This window comes from Blennius ocellaris (assembly GCF_963422515.1).
Source record: "Blennius ocellaris genome assembly, chromosome: 11".
In the NCBI taxonomy this organism is placed as follows: Eukaryota; Metazoa; Chordata; class Actinopteri; order Blenniiformes; family Blenniidae; genus Blennius; species Blennius ocellaris.
Genome location: NC_137660.1, coordinates 13,739,297 through 13,751,328, shown reverse-complemented (window position 1 = coordinate 13,751,328; position 12,032 = coordinate 13,739,297). Strand labels below are relative to the sequence as shown.

General features: G+C 42.9%; 1 protein-coding gene across 1 annotated transcript; it reads left to right on the top strand.

Moving 5' to 3' along the window:
* Positions 1-8,577: 8,577 nt before the first annotated feature.
* On the top strand, positions 8,578-10,170 carry LOC308137007 (UDP-glucuronosyltransferase 2C1-like; the record flags this gene model as incomplete). The annotated part of the gene is made up of 1 exon (XM_080505563.1): positions 8,578-10,170. One exon carries the CDS (start codon positions 8,578-8,580, stop codon positions 10,168-10,170), a length of 1,593 nt encoding a protein of 530 aa, XP_080361689.1.
* Positions 10,171-12,032: the final 1,862 nt, after the last annotated feature.

Sequence of the window (12,032 nt, the reverse complement as noted above, 5' to 3'; positions counted from 1 at the left end):
TTTGGGGGCTGTAATCACACTATGACATTTACTTACGTGACACAAAAATTATCATAAAAAAAAAATCATCCAATGGTATTTTATTACGTAAATATACAATGGAAATCTCATACACACATTCTTAAAGAATACAAATGAGCAACATAATACTAACCAGAGTCCATAAAACACACCTGCACGTCACCTGCCGTGTGAAAATTTAATTATTTGCAATATAAACTGGATCCCAACGCTCACAAAACAAAACAGGAATAAAAACAATAAAATATAGCAACAGTCCTACTAAATCACACCAATGTACTCGCAACAAAAAAATGTAAAACTTGTAAAAACAAACAACTAAACTAAACAAAACAAAAAACACCCACAGATGCAAAATGTTAATAGATCTTGTTTCATGTCTATCAGGCTGTAGAAAAGTCACAAGTAGAGAGAAAAAATAAGAAATAATCTAGAGAAGAGACAAAAACCTAGGTAATTCTTGATTATTGCAATTGAACCCTTTGTGCATTAATCACCTCTTCACAGGAGAGCGTTTCCAAATTTTCAGTGGACGATTTTATGAGCACTTAGGTTATGGCAGTTTAAATCTGTCGTCCAAAGAAAATTCTGATCATCTCAATACATTTCATGTTAGAGGGCAGAGCCTGAGATTCAGGTCAGCTACTTTTATTTAGCCTTATAGTGCCATTGCATGAGACTTGCATGACACATTCAATTAAAATTCAGAAAAAAACCAAAACAACAATTTCCTCCTAAATTCCTTAAGCCTCCAGCAGGACCAGACCCGGGGATGGTCGCTTCCAGGTTGGGGTTTGGGGATAAAAGAGAGAAAAAGGTCGATGATGGAGAACAACTTACATTTCTGATTTGCAGTTCACACAGTGTAAACAGACAATAATTTCCGGGAGTGTTTCTGATTCCATGCCGTGGCTTCCAGGACAGAATCGCCTCTGTTCTGAATACTGTGCGGTCTGAAGGTCTGGAAATCACCAGCATGCAATATTTACCCTCAGCCCTGTACCCCGCACAAAAATCATTTCCAGGATCGTGGAAATATTATATTTATGTATCAGGGTTCCCCTGCTAATCCTTTTGTTCAGTCATGCAACTAACCTGTGCTCAATAAACCCAGTGAAAGCTTTTCCAGTGATTTTTGTTATTTGTTTATTTACATCTCTACTTACTTTTCTGGTATATCGTTGCTTTTGTATCAAGTTATTTTGCTTGTAGTGCTGCCATTCCACCTATACAATATGGTACACACATACAGTATATATTGTGTTTGAATGGGTCTGACAGGCATCCTCATATCTTTATTTTTCTGGATGATAAAATGGCATTACTATTAACATGACCGAAATCTCTCTTCAATGACATGAAGCACACAGTGTGTATTGTCAAATGTTCTTGCGTAGTTTTTGTTGTTGTGGTGCACATGTTATCTTTTTAAGCTGCTTTGTGTCACGCTGTCAGGGCCATTGTACAAAGTCCTTTCAGTGGTGAACACCCTGCATGGTCTTTTATGTACAGAGGGCAAACATATTTACAAGCTCGGGGCAGCATTCTGACATTGCATTAGACTTGGGTGTTATGTAAAAGCTTGACTTTTGCACAAAATATATAGTAGTTCGTCACTACATTTTATACCACTACATTTTTCTTTAAAAATAGAAGATTTTACATGAATGCGACACTAGATGGCACAACAGATAAAGCTGTTTTGTTTGCATCAGTAACTCCTGAGTGGAAGAAATTCCATTGGCAGTACACACATTATGCAACGGAATGGGGCTCATGACTGACTGGTATCAGATTGGAAGCTGATAGTCATGACTTTGAAGATTCGACTCTGAGGTGTATCGGATGTACTGCAAAACACTGGTGTCAAGCCAGCCCTCACTTCGGAAAACGACGTCAAGCCAGCCAGATCTGATTAGAAATTTCAAAATAAGAGCCATTTGAAATACCATATCTGAGTAACATTCATGCCAACTTTGAAGTGATATTAAATGGAATTTCCACGTTATCATTTCACCATTCCAAGTCAGACTGATAGTAGGACATCTCTAGATGCCACACATCAAGTATCAGACTGATCTGATGTGGATTTCCAAAATAAGAGCCCTTTGAAATACCCTATCTGAGCACCTATTGTACCAATTTTGAAGTGATATTAAATGGAATTTCCACGTTATCATTTCACCATTTCAATTCAGACTGATAGTAGGACACCCCAGGATGCCACTCACCAAGGATCAGCCTGATCTGATGTGGAATTTCAAAATAAGAGCCATTTCAAATTGCTTATCAGAGCACCTATTGCACCAATTTTGAAGTGATATTAAATGGAATTTCCACGTTATCATTTCACCATTCCAATTCAGACTGTTTCAAAACAAGAGCCTTTTGAAATACCACACCCGAGCAGCATTCATGCCAACTTTGAGGTGATATTAAATGGAATTTCCACGTTATCGTTTCACCATTTCAATTCAGACTGATAGCAGGACACCCCAGGATGCCTCTCACCAAGTATCAAGCAGTTCTCCACCAACACTGTTTACAGTCGATGTGGGGAGCTGTTGACCTCAACTGGGGATGTCGTCGGGCGGTGGAAGGAATACTTCGAGGACCTCCTCAATCCCACCACCACGTCTTCCGTTTAGGAAGCAGAGGCTGGGTTCTCAGAGGTGGACTCATCCATTACCTAAGCTGAAGTCACTGAGGTAGTTGCGAAGCTCCTCGGTGGTAAGGCACCGGGAGTGGATGAGATTTGTCCAGAGTTCCTTAAGTCTCTGGATGTGCAGGGACTGTCGTGGCTGACTAATCTCTGCAATATCGCGTGGCGGGTGGGGACGGTACCTCTGGACTGGCAGACTGGGGTGGTGGTCCCTCTCTTCAAGAAAGGGGTTCGGAGGGTGTGTTCCAACTACAGAGGGATCACACTCCCTCGAGACGTCCTGTGGGGGTGCTCTGGGAGTGTGGAGTCCGGGGCCCTTTGTTAAGGGCTGTTCGGTCCTTGTATTCCCGGAGCAGGAGTTTGCCTCCCTATCCCGAGGGAGGTGTTCCGGGCATGTCCCTCCGGTAGGAGGCCTTGTGGCAGACCCAGGACATGCTGGAGGGACTATAGCCCCGGTCCCACCGCACACAAGTGCCGGGACGGAGCGGAGCGGTACGGAGCAGTACGGAATAGAGACCCCGACCGAAATTTTGGGTCGCGTCCCCACTGCAGAGAGGAGCGTGAAAAGTGGGCGGGGCTTATGAGCTCCGCAGAAATGTGACATTATAACAGAAAAGAACGTCGTCAGATGTAGATCTTATGAATCCTCTGTTGTTGTTTAAATTCTCCACTTTGCACTATTATTTTTTGCAGCGGAAAAAAAAAAGTTACTTTTTGCAGCAGTCATTTTTTGCAGCGGACAGCTGCAGCGCAACTTCCGTGTTTGTTGTGAGAGAGTGAACGCTCGGCCACTTGCCGGCGACTTGGGCCGACGTGCCCCGCACTCGAGCGCTCGGGTGCGGGGCACGTGACCGGAGCGTTCCCCCCGGTTGGCTGAGGCACAGACACGGGAGTCTGAGCTTTCTGCTCAAACGCAGGAGGCACTCCACTCCGGCGCTGATCGCGGCAGCTCAGCGTTGGAACACGGAGGCGCCGAGCTCCTTTTCATCGCTTCCACGGTCCGTCCCCGCGATAAAGCGCCACTGACCGCGGCTGAACAGAACGCTGACCGCCTCTGGAAAGCGGAGCTGCCGGAGCGCGGTCAGCGCCGGAGATGAAAGCTCCAGACTCCGGTGTCCCGGACGCGCATCCACGACACGGCGAGCGCTATGCTGCAAACAGAAAACTCCAACGCGATGCAAAGTCCCGAGCCGCAGTCTCGCCCTGCCTCAAGTCGCTCTTTCACAACAAACACTAAAGTTGAGCAGCAAAGAAAAGAAAATGAAAATAAAAACAGCCAGTGCACAGCTGACCACACTGACAGCAGAGGATTCAGCTGGTACATTAACATATTGATGGCGTGTAGTAAATCACTGACCAATCAGCAGACAGCAGCTCAAACTCAGACCTGTTCCATGGTCCCCGGCACCCCAACGGAAGGGGAGCGGAAAAGCGGTCGCCTTTGGAGCGGTCTGGAGCGGTTTAGACCGCATTCCTGTCGTGACACGCGAACCGGAGCGGTTTAGACCGGTCTAGGCCGGTACTTTTTGTGCGGTGGAAACGGGGCTTAAGTCTCTCGGCTGGCCTGGGAACGCCTTGGGATGCCACCGGAAGAGCTGGAGGAAGTGTCTGGGGTGAGGGAAGTCTGGGCAACTCTGCTCGGACTGCTGCCTCCATGACCCGGCCCTGTATAAGCGGCAGAAAATGGATGGATGGATGGATGGATATCAGACTAAGATAGTGATTGGTGCTCAGATGTGCTATTTCAGTACACTATTATTTTGGAATTCCACATCAGATCGGTCTGATACTTGGTGTGTGGCATCCTGGGGTGTCCTACTATCAGTCTGAATTGGAATGGTGAAATGATAACGTGGAAATTCCATTTAATATCACTTCAAATTTGGTACAATAGGTGCTCAGATAGGGTATTTCAAATGGCTCTTATTTTGAAATTCCACATCAGATCTGGCTGATACTTGGTGAGTGGCATCCTGGGGTGGTCTACTATCAGTTTGATGTGAATTGGTTTGATGACAACAGGGAACTTCCATTTAAAATCAGTCTGAAATCAGAGTCATTCAAGCCCAGATAAGCTGTCAGAGGGCTCTTATTTTATACACCTTATCAGGTCTACTATCAATCTGATGTTAAATGAGTCTGAATTTCTCCAAGACCTACTGTTCTATTGGGCCTTTAATTTGAATAATGTGATCAGAGTGGGTTTATATCTATAGTATTATAATAACATTAATACTAATAAAAAAAGTTTTTTTGGCTTCTGTGGGCAATAGTTTTATTGATATGTAATTTTATTAGTTTGTATCAACGATAAATTAATTTATTTTCTTTGTTGTTATTAGTTGTAGTATTCATTTGTATTTCATCAACTATCTGAATGAATCTCGTTCACTGAAACGTCACTTTTATTTTGAAATAGGTCTGAGTTTGCTCTTACGGTAATGCATATTGTATACGCACCGCTAAATTGAGTGGGGGCTGGCTTGACGTTGTTTTCCGAAGTGAGGGCTGGCTTGACACCAGTTGCAAAACCTCTCTGAACAAAAACACCGCAGTGATTTGGTTACCTTCCCGGAAGCAGCGGATTTATATGGTAAGAATGCTTTCTCGAGAGTGTAAAGTTCAACAGATCTTAAGGTTTTAAAGTATTATTGCATGAACTCTGTGCTGTAGCAAATGCCAAAGCAAGCAATCGGATGGAAATATATCTCGTCTGTTTTAAACTCTGATGTCAAGAAGACCCTTCTGTTTACACCTGGATGAATTATTGCCTGTATGCATGTATGTGTAAGTTGCTCTACCATTGAGCCACTGAGACAGTATTTATGAAAAGTAGTAGAAGTGTCACCAGCCAAGTAAAGAAACACCTTTTCAAAGAGTTAGAGGATACATTTAAGGTGAAGCGATAGTAATAAGAGGATGGTGGGGGGGGGGGGGGGGGGGGGGGGGGATATTTTCAATATCTGTACATTGAAAATGTACAGATAATAAATAATGTTTCAAATTCTAACACTATGTTTGTGATAATTGCCTAAAGAAAGTTCTTTTCAGATTTCTCTCACAAATAAGTCATTTATCTTAAACGACTTTTTTACAACACATGACCTAGATTTCCTCCTGCTGATAGAGACCTGGTTGGTTGAAACCAGGTGATAACAGCGCCTTCTCCGAGCCCCCCCCCCCCCCCCTGGCGGCGGTCTTGCTGCAATATTTAAGGAGAGCTTCAGATGCCGAATGATAACAGCTAATAGTTTTTCCAGCTTCGAACTGCAACTGTTTGTGATCGACTTCGCCTGCCCCGTGTTGTGTGCCACAGTCTATCGCCCTCCCAAATATAATAAGAACTTTATTCAAGAGTTCTCTGAGTTCTTGTCTGATTTTATACCAAAATTTGATAAATTATTGATCTGTGGAGACTTTAATATTCATGTTTGTTGTGCAACAAATCAACTCCTGGACTCCTTTGGTCTCACTCAGTCCGTAAATCCACCAACACATGAACACGGGCGCACCCTTTGACCTTGTCATCTCTCATGGACTTTCAGTTTCCCTCAGAGAAATAGTAGACACAGTGATCTCGGATCACTTCCCCATTGTTTTCGACTTTGCTGCCCCCCCACCTACCAATAAGCCTGTTTCTCCAGCTCGCAGACGCCGTATCTTCACCTCATCGACGGCTGGAGAGTTTGCCGCTGCCTTTAGTCACTCTTATCTGCATGCTGACAGGAGACTGGTTTCTCCTCCTTGTCCTGATGGCCTGCTCTCCTTTCATTCAACATGTTCTGCAATTCTGGACTCTGTTGCACCGTTTCGGCAAAAACATACCAAAACGAAGACAGATCTCTGGTTGAACGATCACACCCGTCTGCTCAGACAGCAATGTAGACAGGCTGAACGGCGGTGGAAAAAAGACAAACTGCATGTATCTCTTGGCTGGTTAAGGGATAGTTTGGCTACCTACCAGAGATCTCTCAAGGAGGCTAAGTCCAGATATTTGTCCTCCATTATAGCCAACAGTTCTCACCAGCCAAGAGTGTTGTTTACCACTATTGACTCTGTTATTAACCCACGCCCCACTGTCTTGTCTGATGCCTCCGCCGCAACCTGTGAAGAGTTTCTAGCCTTTTTTACTGACAAAGTGGCATCAGTCAGGCGGACTATCAGGAATACCCTAGGTACGTCCCCTGATGATGTGAGTGCTCCTTCTATGCAACCTGCTGTTTTCGAGTAGTTTGAGACCATTTCTTTACCTTTTTTCACTAAGGTGGTTAGTGGCATGAAACCCACTAACTGTTTCTTAGATATAATTCCAACAAAATTTTTGAAGGAGGTTTTTAATTCTGTTGGGCCAAGTCTGCTTGTTCTTATAAACATTTGCCTTAGTTCAGGGCCGTCCCAGCTGCCTTCAAACATGCTGTGGTTAGGCCCCTCCTTAAAAAACTGTACCTTGACCTCTCTGTGCTGTCCAATTTCAGGCCTGTTTCCCATTTGTCTTTTATTTCTAAGGTCTTAGAAAAAGTTGTTTTTATCCAATTACAGACATTTTTAGAGACAAATTGTGATATTGACAAGTTCCAATCTGCTTTTAGATCCAGACATAGCACCGAGTCAGCACTACTAAGAGTGCATAATGACATTGCCTTGTCCTTGGATGCTGGGAACCCCGCTGTGTTGGTGCTGCTGGACCTCACAGCAGCTTTTGATACAGTCGACCATGCAGTCCTTCTATCTCGCCTAGAGCAGTATGCTGGCATCCGTGGCACTGCCCTCCAATGGTTTAGGTCATACTTGGCAAACAGGAGCTTCTCTGTAATGATTGGTGACCTCTGCTCTTCATGTGCATCTCTCCCTTGTGGGGTGCCGCAGGGATCTGTTCTCGGCCCTGTTCTCTTTTCCTTGTATCTGCTACCTCTGGGATCAATTATAAGAAAACACAATCTGTCCTTCCACCTCTATGCTGATGACCTGCAGATATATTTACCCATAAGACCCAACGAAAGCGCTGCTCTTACAAGGCTAATGGATTGTTTTACTGATGTAAAGCAGTGGTTGGCACAGAACTTTTTGCATTTAAATGACACAAAAACAGAATGCATCTTGTTTGGCATATCACCTATGGCGAATGTTTTTAAAACACACTCTGGTGCTCTGGCCCCCTATTTTAAACCACTTGTTACAAATCTTGGGGTAACGTTCGACAACAGTCTTAAATTTGATAAACAGATTAGTTCTGTTGTCAAAGCCAGCTTTTATCAGCTCCGTCTCCTGGCCAAAGTAAAGCCGTTCCTGAATCAACAGGATCTTGAGAAGGCGATACATGCTTTTATTAGCTCAAGAGTGGACTAGTGTAATGTCCTTTATGTCGGCCTCAGCCAGTCTTCCATCACACGTCTTCAGTTAGTGCAAAATGCCGCTGCCAGATTTTTAACAAATTCATCCAGACGTGAACATATTGCCCCTGTGCTGTCGTCTCTCCACTGGCTTCCAGTTCATTTCAGAATCGATTTTAAACTTCTGTTGTTTGTTTTTAATGCCATCAATGGCCAGGGTCCCTCTTACTTGTCTGACATTTTAACTATACGTGACTATACGTGTTTTAGCTTTGTTGTAAAGCCCTTTGGATGTCACCGGGTGATTATAAAGGGCTATAGAAATAAAGTTTGATTTGATTTTTGATTTGATTTAAATTTGTCATCTAAAATATGAATGAAATAATCACAACATTTCATGTTAGATATAGTACCGGCTGGTCCCAAGCTCTTTAAACCTGCTGACCAATCTGATTATAGCTCTTTGTGTGTGCGTGTGTGTGTGTGTGTGTGTGTGTGTGTGTGTGTGTGTGTGTGTGTGTGTGTGTGTGTGTGTGTTTGTTCTAAAGGTATCCGAGGATCATCATGAAGGTGCACCATCTCTCCTCGTTCTCCCTGTTATGGATCCAACTCACCGTTGCATTTGCGGGCAAGATCCTTGTGTTCCCATTGGACGGGAGCCACTGGGTGAACATGAAGATACTCATAGAGGAGCTGCATTCCAAAGGTCACGAGATAACTGTGATTCGGGAGGCCGACAGTTGGTATATCAGTGAAAAGTCCCCTTTGTTCACTTCCGTCACCATTCCTGGTCTCGGTGGATTCGAGGAGAACTTTGACACATTTTTGTCCGAACAGCTGGAGGTCCGGCTTCAGCGCAGGCAAGCATCTTTGTGGTCTCAGTTCTGGAATGGTATTCAGATGAGGCAATTGGTTGTAGGTCAGTTTACTCAGTTTCATAAGAAAGTGAGTGAAATTGTAATTCAGATGTTTGAAGATGAAAGTTTGATGCAATCCCTCCGCAATGCCAAGTATGATTTGGTTCTGACAGACCCTGGCATCGGTGCTGGGGCACTGCTGGCACGTCGACTTGAACTTCCTCTTGTTTTTAATGTCAGGTGGACCATCCAAGGTGAAGCACACTTCCTCATTGCTCCCTCACCTCTGTCATACATTCCCTTTACCTCAACAGAGCTGACGGATAGAATGACCTTCCCTCAAAGAATAAAGAATGTTGTGGCCTATTTTGTCGGCATGTATGGTTTATCAACCATCTCAGAGCCAAATTATAAACCTGTAGTGAGGAAGTACTTTGGCCCTGATGTGGATTACTCGACATTCTTTCTGGATGCCGATATATGGCTCATGAGAAATGACTTCATCTTTGAATTCCCACGTCCGACAATGCCAAATATAGTTTACATCAGTGGATTTCAGTGCAAACCCTCAAAGCCTCTCCCTGTCGACCTGGAGGACTTTGTTCAGAGCTCAGAAGATCACGGAGTTATTATTATGACCCTTGGAACTTTAGTTGCTAAACTTCCTCTAGAAATCTCAGAGGAAATCGCCGCAGCCTTTGCTCAGCTGCCTCAGAAGGTTATATGGAGGTACACAGGACAACGACCAACAACCCTGGGCAACAATACATTACTGGTCGACTGGCTGCCACAAAAAGACCTCTTAGGACATCCTAAAACCAGAGCGTTTGTGACCCACGGTGGAACCAATGGAGTTCAGGAAGCAATTTACCACGGTGTTCCTGTTGTCGGACTTCCTTTATTTTTTGACCAGCCTGACAATCTCTCGAGACTCAGGGCAAAAGGAGCAGCTGTGATTGTGGATATTGCTATGCTGGATAGACATATCTTTTTAGAAGCACTGGCAACAGTTCTTTACAACTCCACTTACTGGGAAAACATGAAAAAGCTCTCGAGGCTGCAAAGAGACCAGCCAGTAAAACCTTTGGACCTGGCAGTGTTTTGGATAGAGTACGTGATAAGACATAAAGGAGCTCGACATCTGCAGACGCAGTCCCAAATGTCTTGGATTGTTTACAACTCTGTTGATGTTCTCGCAGCTCTGTTTGCAGCAGTTTTGCTTTTAGTATTCACATGTATCTCAGTCGTAAAATGTATCTGGAAAATCCTGTCGACTGGGAGAAAAGTCAAAAGTCAGTGACATGAAAAATAACATGTTGGACCTGTGTTGTGAAATTCAAACAATAACCTTGTGTTTGTGGTGTTTCTGAAGTTAAAACACGGTGGCAATTTGAACATGTTTGTGAACAGAATGTGTTTCTAACGATAATGTATCCCCAATATTTAACCCCTTAATACAATTTGTTATATACCAAATCTATTCTTCAGTCTGTCATTGCATTGTTTTATTTCATGAGTCATTCGTTCTTTTCAAAGTCAAAGATGACTCTATGAGACACACCTGACAGTGAACATGTGACCACATACAAGCACATGAGCATTAGCTTACACCTTTAGGCATTAATGCGTAAAAGCGTTAATGTGAATTATTTTAAATTGGTAAAAATCTCAATCAATTTGAGATTTGATCTTCTGTTGATATGATGGTGTCTTGATTTATCTTTGACTTGTGATTTTAAAGAAGCACTTTTGTCATAACACAAACTACTGCTCTTTTTCAGAATACAGTGATTTATAATTGCATACACTGACCTGACACTAGATGGCAATACTAGTAAGACAGACCAGACTGTGCTGCTGCTCTTATACCATTGTAGTTGGGCTGAAGGTTTTTGTGTGTGTGCGTGTGTGTGCTGTGTTAAAACTGGCATGGCCACTGCTACACATTTGCATATATTTGAGTCCAGTCACCACCCGCCTGTGGATTGTATTATGAGTTCACCTGTTTGTCAGTGAAGATTGCTAGAAATCTGCACTTGGGGCTCCTGGAGTTGTGTGTGCTCTTTGTAAAAGCTTGAAGAATTAAAGGTACCCGAGAATTTAAACAACCAGTCTATGTGTTTATTTCTCAAGTTTCTTTATTCATTTATTTTAAGGATCCCCCATTAGTTTCAAACTGAGAACTGAAACTGAACTGAACACACAGCTAGTCTACACAGACACTTTTTAAAAGTATTAAAAAAAACCCAAACACTAACATTGAGACTGCTCTATATGCTCCATGCAGAAATCCTGAACACGAGATAAGGTTTGAAAGAAAAAAAAAGAAAAAGATACTCCAAATCAACAAATTCTCATTTAGGAGCCTGGGGTTGTCCTCCATGTCTTCCTTCAAATAATATTTTCACTTGTTAGTTTTTAACATTATAATGTGGTCTTTATGTGAATGAGTTACCTGAATTTTGAAGCACATAATTCTTTTTACTAATTAACCACATTGTCATTGCTTGGTAGTCTTCAAGTGATCATTAGCGCTTAATACTAGTTATTTTCTTGAATTCTGTGAAACATCAAACATTTCTATGGGTGTATATCTCTTCACAAAAACAACTCTTCAATGGCATGTAGCAGCATGTTGTTAAGATGATATTTCTTTATTTTAGACATATTGGCTGTGTGTATAAAGAGGACATGTATGCGTGGCAGGCAGCGCAGTGAACTGTGCTACTGTGAGGTGTGAGCCTGCTATTTGTTCAAAGAGAATTAGGATTAAAAGTCAGCTTAAAGCACCTGGTGCTGTTAAGGTCAGGGTGGAGTCAGTCCAAGTGAGACACTGCTTGACTCATGGCACAATTAATGGCTAGTGGTGAATTATTGAGCAGTGATTTCTGTTTGTAGTGTCAACATCTGAGCTGTGCTTGTTTCTGATTTGTTGGCAGATGGTTACAGAACTGTGGCCACAAAAAATAATTTATCGGGAAATATTTGTAATCTGTGTTCAAGAGAACATGGTTAGAAATGGGTAAACCCATATCTGAGATTAAGCAATAGCTTTATAGTGCAATAACAATACATCATCTCTGTTTAGTAAATTGAATTTTTATTGCTGTAAGGCAAACTGAAACATGAAACACTGGTATTGCTTCTTAAGACATGCTGTTG